General features: G+C 46.1%; 1 protein-coding gene across 1 annotated transcript in view; it reads left to right on the forward strand.

Moving 5' to 3' along the window:
- Nucleotides 1-4,614: 4,614 nt before the first annotated feature.
- Nucleotides 4,615-12,160, forward strand: part of LOC126235082 (juvenile hormone esterase-like) — a 92,803-nt gene continuing 85,257 nt past the window's right edge. The window contains exon 1 of the mRNA XM_049943815.1: nucleotides 4,615-4,905. Within this exon, the coding sequence (XP_049799772.1) occupies nucleotides 4,615-4,905 (291 nt within the window). The remainder of the gene's footprint in view (nucleotides 4,906-12,160) is intronic.

Genomic DNA, 12,160 nt, shown 5'->3' on the forward strand with positions numbered 1-12,160 from the left:
TGCAACGTGCTGTTCAGAAATCTCCACCCTCTCGTACTATTACGAATTTGTGGTCAGCCCTGCTGGATTCATGGTGCCAATTCCCTCCAGCACTACCTCAGACATTACTCGAGTCCATGCTACGTTGTGTTGCGGCACTTCTGCGCGCTCGCGGTGGACCTACACGATATTGGGTAGGTGTACCAGTTTCTTTGGGTCTTCAGTGTATTATGATGCGCAGACGAACAGTTACAGTACTTACAGGTAACTATTGCGCTGTAACTGTTCGTTTGCATTTTACAATACGTATAATTTTTTGACACAGTTTACGCATTTTCGGAAATATCGTTTGGCTACCTGTAACAATAGTTTGAAAATGAATCCCGGCCTGAAAGTATTTATCGAGTAAATAAAAAAGTGATACTTATGACTTTGGCAGGTTTTTCGTTGTACTGAAATACTGATCTGCTCTTCAGCCTCATCAGTACCTCTCCGACATCAGAATCTTCATCCAGTTCATCCCCAGATTGCTGTTTCAAGGCACTCTTGTAGAATAAAAGTTCATAGTCGTTCTGTAAAAGGATTGTTATATCTTGGATTTTTTTCTGGTTTCACCATGATACCTTTACGTATGTCTGCTGATTTTACTCCCATCCGGATTTACCCTTCGTGCAGATACTTTTACCACATCCTATGCCTGTTTCATAGCATTGTCCCCATTAAACAGTATTAGTGTTTTCTTTTTAATTAATATTATTTTGAAGACTTGAACTGAAAGTACCATGCAGAGGGAAGTTTAGTGGCATGTTTAAGATGTGGCTTCCTGTAAGCAACATCTGCATCTGATCCAGTTTTAGTTCCAAATTTCCGATAATGTCATAATAATCACTGGGGTTCAAGATAGTGCTTTTTGAACGCACTTCGTTTTCAATCTGGGCAACCAGCTACTGCTCAGTAATGTGTATTAGTGCCAAAATCCAACTAGACCGGTATATCAATATGAAAAATATAAGATAAAGAAGACAAAATAAAGTCGCATTTACCTCACAAGAACGGAAAGCAGCAGGGTGGAAGGAGTACATAGAGTTGCTAAAAGGTGTGAAAATTGCCAGACTATCAATTTCACAAGTAGTGGTTGCAAAATACTAATACGAATTCTTTACAGAAGAATGGAAAAACTGGTAGAAGCTGACCTCGGGGAAGATTAGGTGGGATTCTGGAGAAATGATGGAACACGCAAAGCAATATTAACCTACGACTTCTCGTAGAAGATAGGTTAAGGAAAGGCAAAAGTACGTTTATAGCATTTGTAGACTTAGAGAAATCTGTAACATAGGAATCACACAACACAACCAATAACTGTTTGGTACACTGACCAAGGTTTCGACACCTCCAAAGATGTCTTTATCGGTATGAAATTTTTAGAAACCGTACAATCACATCACGAGAAGGCAATGGTCAGAGTTAAGAGCGCGTAGGTTGTGTTTGCTACTCTGGGATGAAAACGTTGGCACAAGAGAGGAATATGTTGTGGAGCGCATCAAACCAGTCGGAAGATTGATGGCTAAAAAAAAAAAAAAGCCTTGACGGCAAAAAGTTATTGACGATACTCCATAAACAGCTGGTGCTTCATAGTCGCTGCTACCACTCGAGGTTATAGAACTGTACACTCTGTCCCTGAAAAAATGCACGTCAGTGATCATTCTCACTTCGTCTCTATTGCGACCATTCTAGCCCCCATTTTTTGCTCTGGTGTATAACGCTGACTAATTGCAAAGTAAAATTTCGTACATTCATACTATTGCTCCCGATTAACCCGATCACTGAGTATAACACTTCCTACAGGAACCCTGAAGACGACACAGGAAGACAAGATTCTACTTCGCCGAAGAAGTCGAACCTAATTAACATGAGAATAAAACGCAGCAAATATTGTGTACTGAGGTTAATATTTAATATGTACTCAAAACCAAAAAGGCTGTTAATAATTATGTTGTAAACAGTTATGTGTTCCAGAACTGTTTTACATGATTAAAGGGTTAATTAAGCAAACAAAACATAAGGCAGTAAACAAAGTTCTAGGTCATAGTGGTCTAGGTCTAGGTGGTCATAGTGCTACAGGGAGTTTCAGTACACTTACTTGTTTACTATTGTGATCAAAAGTATCTGGACACCCGGCTGAAAATGACTTACAAGTTCGTGGCGTCCTCCATCGGTTATGCCGGAATTCAATATGATGTTGGCCCACCATTAGCCTTGATGACAACTTCCACTCTCGCAGGCATACGTTCAATCAGGTGCTGGAAGGTTTTTTGGGAATGGCAGCTCATTCTTCATGGAGTGCTGCACTGAGGAGAGGTATCGATGTCGGTCGGCGATGCCTCGCACGAAGTCGGCGTTCCAAAACATCCCAAAGGTGTTTTATAGAATTCAGGTCAGGACTCTGAGCAGGCCAGTCCATTACAGGGATGTTATTGTCGTGTAACCACTCCGGCACAGGCCGTGCATTATGAACCGGTACTCGACCGTGTTGAAAGAAGCAGTCGCCATCCCAGAATTGCTCTTAAACAGTGGGAAGCAAGAAGGTGCTTAAAACATCAATGCAGGCCTGTGCTGTGATAGTACCACGCAAAACAACAAGGGGTGCAAGCCCCCTCCATGAGAAACACGACTACACTGTAACACCACCGCCTCCGAATTTTACTGTTGGCACTACACACGATGGCAGATGACGTTCACCGGGCATTCGCCGTACCGACACCCTCTCATCGGATCGCCAGGTTGTGTACCGTGATTCGTCACTCCACACAACATTTTTCCACTGTTAAATCGTCCAATGTTTACGCTCCTTACACCAAGTAAGGCGTTGTTTGGCATTTAGCGCCGTGATATGTGGCTTATGAGCAAAGGTTCGACCATGAAATCCAAATTTTCTCACCTCCCGCCTAACTGTCATAGTACTTGCAGTGGATCCTGATGCTGCCTGGAATTTCTGTGTGATGGTCTGGATAGACGTCTGCCTATTCCACATTACGGCCCTCTTCAACTATCGGCGGTCTCTGTCAATCAACAGACGAGGTCGGCCTGTTCGCTTTTGTACTCTACGTGTTCCTTTACGTTTCCACTTCACTATCACATCGGAAACATTGGACCTAGGGATGATTATGGGTGTGGAAATCTCGCGTACAGACGTATGACACAAGTGACACCCAATCACCTGACCACGGTTGAAGTGCGTGAGCTCCGCGGAGCGCCCCATTCTGCTCTCTCGCGATGTCTAATGACTACTGAGGTCGCTGATATTAAGTACCTGGCAACAGGTGGCAGCACAATGCACCTAATATGAAAAAGGTATGTTCTTGGGGGTGTCCGGATACTTCTGATCACGTAGTGTATGTCTTCTTGTCACGGTATTGGGAGTTGACTGAGACATCCATGTAAGTTGTGTTCACTGCTAAGTCTGTAGTAAAAAGTTCATAAAGGAGTCTTCTACAGACATAGATAGATAAATGAAAAACAAAAATTAAAAGAAAATAATAACTAGATTTCGAACATGGGGCCAAAAAATCTGAAGCGACGCTACCCAAGGCGCCACCGCTACGATTACATTTATTACGCGCTAAAAGGCATATAAACTACCTCGAAAACGTTTTCTGAGAAATGGTTGAGACACTTGTTCGCTTATTTTGACCCTTTTTTCTCTGGGCGAAGTTGCTGAGCAACTGGATGACGGCACTTGCAGTGTTCTCCTCGTAAGAGTGACGTTGCAACCAGTCTGGCGACCTTCTGACTTCTTACGGTCCAGACGCCTTCTCCAACGTCTGTTCGGCCACACTGTCCCCACCGAGAAACGCTCTGATTTTCGATGCTTCACATTGCTCCTTCAGTTAAATAGTCAGGTTTTTACAAAAATGTGCAAGTTACTTCTTTATAAGAAAAACCATTACATTCTTAGCTCTTTATGATTCCCAGAGTTTTAAAGGCTTGACGGAACACAGAAAGTTTCGGGGCTTGAATTTTCCTGTCACGGTTTCCATAAATGACAGATTTCCTGTCGTTTTCGAGTGAATATCATCCCATTGTCCCCCGAAAGAATAGACACTTCCATTTTGGTATTCCTTAGTCATGTTGTTCAGTGTTTAGTAAGGAAACGATAGGTTTTTTTTTATCTTTGTGTAGCAAAAGCATTTCACTCTGTAAGGTTTGACTACCAAAGAAAAGAATAAACAATATCAGTAAAAGGTTACAGTTTACGGCTGCCGGGTGATGATATTCTGCTAGGTAGTGTTTCAGTTTGGAATTCCCAAGCGTACACATATTTTTTGGGCGGCTGCGTTACAGGTAATGCATACAATACGGCTTAGTCATCACAGTGTGCATGTTTACAAGTATCACGCTGTTGACTCGAAGGTTGAAAGCGTGTAGGGGTGAACGGATATAGATAGAGGAATTAATATGGAGCGCAAACAAGATAGGTACGATAAATTAAAGATAAGCGCCCGTTAGACGCCACACCCGCTGCCGTGTCGCGATCACGGTCCGTTTAGCGGACACCGCGCGGCAGCCAGCAGATAAGGCGGAGCCGCAGGTGGTGCACCGCGGCGCCAGTGGAGCGAGCAGACGGCGGAGAGCAGCATGAGCGGCAACAGGAGGAGCTTCGCGGAGGCGGCGGTGAACGGCGAGGCAGCGGCGCGCCGGCTGGAGCGCAGCGCCAGCACCGCCTCCGGCGCCTCCGGCGACGACCGGCCGCCGCTCAGCCGCAGCGCCAGCGCCAGCTCGCTGGGCGGCGCGGGGGCGGCGCTCACCGTGACCACGGCGCAGGGCGTGCTGCGGGGGCGGCGCGCCAGGGCGCCCTCGGGCGCCGTCTACTGCGCCTTCCAGGGCATCCCGTACGCCAAGCCGCCCGTCCGCGAACTGCGTTTCAAGGTTTGTATCGTCCCCACTCGCAGTTCCACCTTTTGACCTGGGAGCTGAATAGTCGCGAAGTACCACAGGGTTCTGTTCTTGAGTCACTGATTTCCCCTACATATAAAGTTACGCGTTCTGGTCCTAGAAGGGCCAATAGGGCCCAGCCCACCACCGTGTCTGCCTCTGAGAATGGCGTCATCGTAGAGAAACAACTCAGGGTTGAAAAGCAGTCGCCAGGTCCGGATAGAATCCCAATTCGGTTTAGCGAAGAGTACTCTACGGCACCGGCCCTTACTTAGCTTACATTTATCGCAAACCTCCCATCAAGCTCGAAGTCCCAGGCGACTGGAAAAAGGGACAGGTGACTCGTGTATGTAAGAAGACCAAAAGAACAGACTCGCAATATTACAGACCATTATTCCTAACATCGGCTTGCTGCAGAATCCTTGGCCACATTCTGAGTTCTAATGCACTAAATTTTCTCGAGAGGGAAAAACTTCTACCCCATTAGCAGCACGGTTTTAGAAAGCATCGCCTTTCCTTGACATGATATACGGCGTATTATGGATGAAGCGCAACAGCTTCCGAAAAGCATTTCACACGGTGCCCCACTGCAGACATTAGCGAAGATACGAGCATATGGAATAGGTGCTCAGATATGTGAGGCGTTAGAAGACTACTCGAGTAATAGACACAAGTATGTTGTCGTCGACGGTGCGTGTTCATCAGAGAGGAGTGCCCCAGGGAAGTATGACGGGGCTGCTATTATTTTTTATACACTTAAATGATCTGGTGGACACGGTGGCCAGAAATCTGCGGTTGTTTGCTGATGATGATGTGGTTAACGGCAACGTGTCGAAGTTGAGTAGGATGATACAAGATGACTTAGAGAAAATTTTTACTTGGTGTAATGAATGGCAGGTGGCTCTAAATGTAGAAAATGTAGAAAAATGTCAGCATGAGTAGGATAAACAAACCTACAATGTTCGAGTACAGCTTAAGTAGTGTCCCGCTGGACGCAGTCACGTCGTTTAAATGTTTGGGCACAACGTTGCAAAGCTTTGCTATAAGGAATGGAACGAGCAGGTGAGAGTCTTACAATTAGTAGGGAAGGCGAATGGTCAACTTTCGTTTCTTCGGAGAATTGTGGGGAACCGTCGTTCATCTGTGAACGAGACTACAGGTAGGACACTAGTGTGAGCTACTCTTGCCAGCGTTTGGCATCAATACCACGTCTGCTTAAAGAAGGACATCGAAGGAATTCAAAGGCGGGTTGCTAAATTTGTTTACCAGGTGGTTCGCAGAACACGCAGATGTTATGGAGATGCTTTGAGAACTCAAATGGGAATCCTTGGAGGGAAGACGACGCTCTTTTCGACGAATACTATTGAGACAGTTTGGAGAACCAGCATTTGAAGCTGAGTGCAGAACGGTTCTACTGCCGCCAACATAGATTTCGCGTAAGGATCACGATGATAAGATACGAGAAATGACGGCTTGTACGGACGCACAGAGACAGGCGGTTTTCCCTCGCTCTGTTTGCGAGTGGAACAGTAAAGAAAATGACTAGCTGCGGTACTGGATACCCTCCGCTACACACCGTACGGTGGCTTGCGGAGTATATAGATTGATGTAGATCTGACGTGATACGGAGAGACATGTGGTCAGCACACCACTCTGCCAGTCGTTGTCGGCTTCCTTGACCTTGGAACCGCTTCCACTCGTTCAAGTAGGTCCATAGTTGGCCTCACGAGGCTGCCTGCTGCCCGTTCCAGCGCTCTCACGAAGAAGAAATCCCTGCCAGTACGGGGAATTGAGCTCGGGGTCCTCCGCATGGCAGTCGGCTGCGCTGGGCACACAGCAGCGGAGGCGGACTCTGCATGTAGGGGGTGTTTTGCAAGTGCGTTGGTACGGTAATGTGGCAGACAGATTGTCAGTTTTAATCGAGGATAAACTAAAGCGGTTCTGGAAACAAATCCGAAGAAGCAGTTGCAGCCCTAAATACTTCACACTAGCATCTGGTCACAGAGCCGCGTGCAGAGTCGAACAGAAAAATTACAAAGCATCGACCGACCAGGTGCTGTTACTCGATCTCAGTACTGCAACTCGCCATTGCAGCCATTGCAGTTCGTGCATGATGGAGAAATGGACCTCCCAAACACCGTGTTTTCTGATGAAGCATGGCTGAATTTATGGGGATATTTGAACTCACAGAAGCATCGACGCTGAGATTCTGAAAATCAGAAACCCCTGCTTAATGTAAAAACAGAAAAGCGGTATGTAGTTAATACAACACAGATCTTTTTCCACCAAACCATAACTTATGATAGGTATGTGAATAATACCACAACCCTTTTTTTGCCAGAAATGACAACTAACCAACTAACGATAGTACCTACAGTTTTTTCATACAAGAGAACGCAGAGGCGCACACTACTAATCGACAAATGGCGGTATTAACGAGTTTTTTTTTTGGTTACACGAACTACCACACTTCCTCACTCTTCTTTCCAGGACTGCTACTAGCTAAGTTGTTTCTAATTTAAAACTGTTACGCCATCTGCCACATTGTCCGAGCCAGGCGCCGGCGGGCAATGCGGTGATCACAGTCTACCAACAGGGGTATTACTATTTCTTCCCAAGCATTGATGGAAACAGTGCTCGCATCATACTTGCAAAAAACATTATATACATCTAGAGGTCTCACCTAACTCTGCCATCTCAAATATCTCTGGAATAACAATAGATTTTCAAAAACGGTTTTCACCGGCATGAACGTACGCCAGAGGCTTAGGAAACCAAATATTATGCAATATTTTAAAACGCAAACACATACTATTTTCAATACAAACTTCTATATTTTTAAATGGACACCCCTTATTATTTCGTATTCAATCAATAACATGAAAAATCATAAAAATAATGGCGTCGCTTGCATCACAATACGTCAATTATGAAATTGCGAAGCGAAGTTGACGCTTGAAATAAATGAAGCGCACAGCTAGCGCACGTCCTGACGCTCAAACGTGCACCTCATGCTGCCGATAATTGTGATGTGATTGACGTAATACGTCAGTGGAGTGTTAATGTATGGTGTGGTATTGTATTACAACACATCATTGGCCCATATTTCACTGATGGCATTCCTAATAGGGCATAGTTTAGCCCCTTCTTGAACTGTACTTTACTTGAACCGGCCCACCTCTTATGATGTGTCAAATAATGCGGTATGAGAATGATGGATGTCCTGCGCATAATGTTTATTGTTGCGAAATGATAACTAAAGGTGCAATTAGTGGTAACACACTTGGTTATGCGTTTCTAAACCTCATAAGTTCTGAAATATGTGGCTTATAAAGGATAGCAACGGCGTCACAGTTTCTGACGTAATGCATCGCATGTAGTACTGTGCTCAGAGCAGGGGTTGCCTGCACTGGCGCCTGTATCCTGCCGTAAGCATACCAATATCACCACGGCACGCTCTACCTTCAGTGTACAAGTGTCTCCTAATCTGGTCTTCTGAACAGCTCCCATACTGTAACGTAAGTCACATAGGTTGCAACATTAAAACCTGTTTTCTTGTGGCTTGTTACATTTGCCGTCATCTGGTCGATATGCCGGCCTTCAGTAATGAAGAAAAACTAGATATGGTTTTAATTTATGGCGAATGTCACAGAAATGCAACCGCAGCTGTGACACTCACGGAAACAGGAAGCCGGGCTCCCACAAAAGGTCGACGTACAACGCCAACGACTGGCAATGGAAACGACATTGCTGTTCTGGCTGCTGTAGCACGCAATCCTCAGATGAGTGTACGAGAAATTGCACGAGGTGTAGGAATAAGCAACAGTAGTGTGTGCAGAATCTTGCATCGGCATCGGTTTCATCCGTTCCATATCTCACTGCACCAAGAACTGTACGGGACTGACTTTGAATCTCGCATTGCATTCGGTTGTTTTGCACATCAGCAGTTGCAAGGTAATCCAGTATTCCTAAGTAATACGTTGTTTACGACCGAGGCTTCATTTACAAATCATGGTAATGTGAATCTGCGAAACATGTACTACTGGTCCGTGCAAAATCCCCATTGGATTCGCCAAGTTGCTCTTCAGCGACAGTGGAGTGTCAATGTTTGGTGCGGTATCATTGTTAACTGTATTGTAGGTCCCTATTTTTACCCTGGAACATTGAAAGGACAGCGATATGCATCATTTCTTCAACACACACTAACGCTCCTCGTGCAGGATCTAGGATTGGAAACTCTGTGGTTCCAACACGATTGATGCCTCGCACACAATGCAAAAATTGCCAGAAACGTTCTAGATGCGACATTTCCAAATAGATGGATGGGGCGGGGAGGTACTGTGCGATGGCCAGCACGGTCCCCCGACTTGACGCCATTGGACTTCTTTCTCTGGGGCCCACTGAGAGACAGAGTGTATCAAGAACTCCCAACGACAGTAGAGGATATGCAACATCGTATTACTGCGTCGTGTGCGGCAATATCTGTAGTAACTCTACAATCTGTGCAATACTGTCTCGTTACCCGTCTGCAAACGTCTATTGATGCAAACGGACGGCATTTCGAACATATGTTGACGTGCCGCTGTTTCATTGGTTAAGATATGGGCGTATTTTCTATTCTGGATGTAATGCACAACAATACAGTTTCTGTGGGCAACAGGGCACCAGTAAATGTGTTCAGCAAAGTGGATTCAAGTGTGTTATCTCTAATTGTAGTTCTAGTTGTCATTTCGCTAAAATAAACATGCATTTGCAATTTGAAAAACGTAACTTTGCGTTGAACGCGTTACTTGTTTATTTTTGTGGATTGTGAATACTTTCCCATTGTGTGGGCCCCTGACACAGGCAGTGTGAAGTGCACGCTTGAGTGTCAGGACGTGCGCTAGCAGTGCGCTTCATTTACTTCAAGCGTCAACTTCGCTTCGCAATTTCTCGGGATGTAATTGACGTATTGCGATTCAACCAACGCCATTGTTTTTGTGATTTTTCATGCTATTGATTGCATACGAAATAATAGGGGATGTCCATTTAAAGGATACACAAGTTTGCGCTGAAAATAGTATTTGTTTACGTTTTAAAATTTCGCATATTATTGGTTTCCTAAGTCCCTGCCGTACGTTCATGCTGGTGAAAACTATGCACACAGCTCGTGCTGTCTGCAGTTCAACCATGCCTAGATGGTCAATACCGAGGTTCGATCGCGTCCGCATTGTTACTCTGTGATAGGAAGCGCTCTCAACAAGGGAAGTGTCGCCGGCCGAAATGGCCGAGCGGTTCTAGGCACTACAGTCTGGAACCACGCGACCGCTACGGTCGCAGGTTCGAATCCTGCCTCGGGCATGGATGTGTGTGATGTCCTTAGGTTAGATAGGTTTAAGTAGTTCTAAGTTCTAGGGGACTGATGACCTCAGAAGTTAAGTCCCATAGTGCTCAGAGCCATTTGAAACATTTGAAGGGAAGTGTCCAGGCGTCTCAAAGTGAACCAAAGTGCTGTTTTTCGGACATGGAGGGGATACGGAGAGACAGGAACTGTCGATGACATGGCTCGCTCAGGCCACCCAAGGGCTACTACTGCAGTGGATTACCGCTGCCTAAAGATTTTGGCTCGGAGGAACCCTGACAGCAACGCCAACACGCTGAATAATGCTTTTCGTGCAGCCACAGGACGTCGTATTACGACTCAAACTGTGCGCAATAGGCTGCATGATGCGCAACTTCACTCCTGACTTCGATGGCGAGGTCCATCTTTGCAACCACGACACCATGCAGCGCGGTACAGATGGGCCCAACAACATGTCGAATGGACCGCTCAGGATTGGCATCACTTTCTCTTCACCGATGAGTGTCGCCTGTGCCTTCAACCATCCAATAGTTGGAGACGTGTTTGGAGACAATCCAGACAGACTGAACGCCTTGGACACATTGTCCAGCGAGTGCACCAACTCGGAGATGCCCTGCTGTTTTGGGGTGGCATCATATGGGGTCGACGTACACTGCTGGTGGTCATGGAAGGCGCCGTGTCGGCTGTACGATACGTGAATGGCATCCTCCGACCGATAGTGCAACAGCCGGCCGCGGTGGTCTTGCGGTTCTAGGCGCTGCAGTCCGGAACCGTGGGACTGCTACGGTCGCAGGTTCGAATCCTGCCTCGGGCATGGATGTGTGTGATGTCCTTAGGTTATTTAGGTTTAAGTAGTTCTAAGTTCTAGGGGACTGATGACCTAAGATGTTACGTCCCATAGTTCTCAGAGCCATTTGAACCATTTTTGATAGTGCGACCATATCGACAGCATATTGGCGAGGCATTCGTCTTCATGGACGACAATTTGCGCCCCCGTCGTGCACATCTTGTGAATGACTTCCTTCAGGATAACAACATCGACTTCGGGTGCCGCCCCTCTGCTGGGCTTGTGACTACATCAGTTGGACTGAAAAACGTGACCCAGTCAGATGAGTCCCAATTTCATCTGGTAAGAGCTGTTACTAGGGTCCAGTGTTGTACAAAAACCACGAAGCCATGGAGCTAAGTTGTCAACAAACCGCTGTGAAAGTTGATGATGACACCATAACGGCGTGCGCTGTGTTTACATGCAATGGGCTGGGTCGCCTACTCCAACTGAACCGATTGTTGACTGGAGAAGGTTACGTTCGGCTACTCGGAGAACATTTGTAGCCATTCATGGACTTCACGTTCTGAAACAATGATGTCGTTCGACCAGGCCACAATTTTTCGCTATTGGTTTGAAGAACATTACGGACAGTTCGAGCGAATGGCCAGCCAGATCGCCCTATATGAATACCATCGAACACTTGTGGGCCATAATAGAGAGGTCAGTTCGTGCACAGCATCCTATACTGACAACACTTTAGCAATTATGGACGGCTGTAGAGGGAGTATGTCTCAATATTTCTGTAGGAACTTCCAACGACTTGTTGACTCCATGCCACGTCGGATTGCTGCACTACGCCGGGCAAAAGGATGGCCGACACGACATTAGGTGGTACCCCAGCACTTCAGCAGCGACAGGAGTGCCCTGGCCTGCGATGGCAGCCACTGCCAAGCATGCGGCGCTACTGAGTCGCTGCTGGACTTGTTTATTCTTCCAGTTTTACTGTTCCTGTTAACACACATCAATAAAACAAATATCCCTCTAGACTAATCTAGGGGTGCTCTATCGCATGTGCACGTAAAATTCAAATTTAAAAGTCATTTTGTTTATAAAGGGAAACAATCCGACGCTTTCTACAT

This window comes from Schistocerca nitens, chromosome 2 (assembly GCF_023898315.1).
Source record: "Schistocerca nitens isolate TAMUIC-IGC-003100 chromosome 2, iqSchNite1.1, whole genome shotgun sequence".
Lineage (NCBI taxonomy): Eukaryota > Metazoa > Arthropoda > Insecta > Orthoptera > Acrididae > Schistocerca > Schistocerca nitens.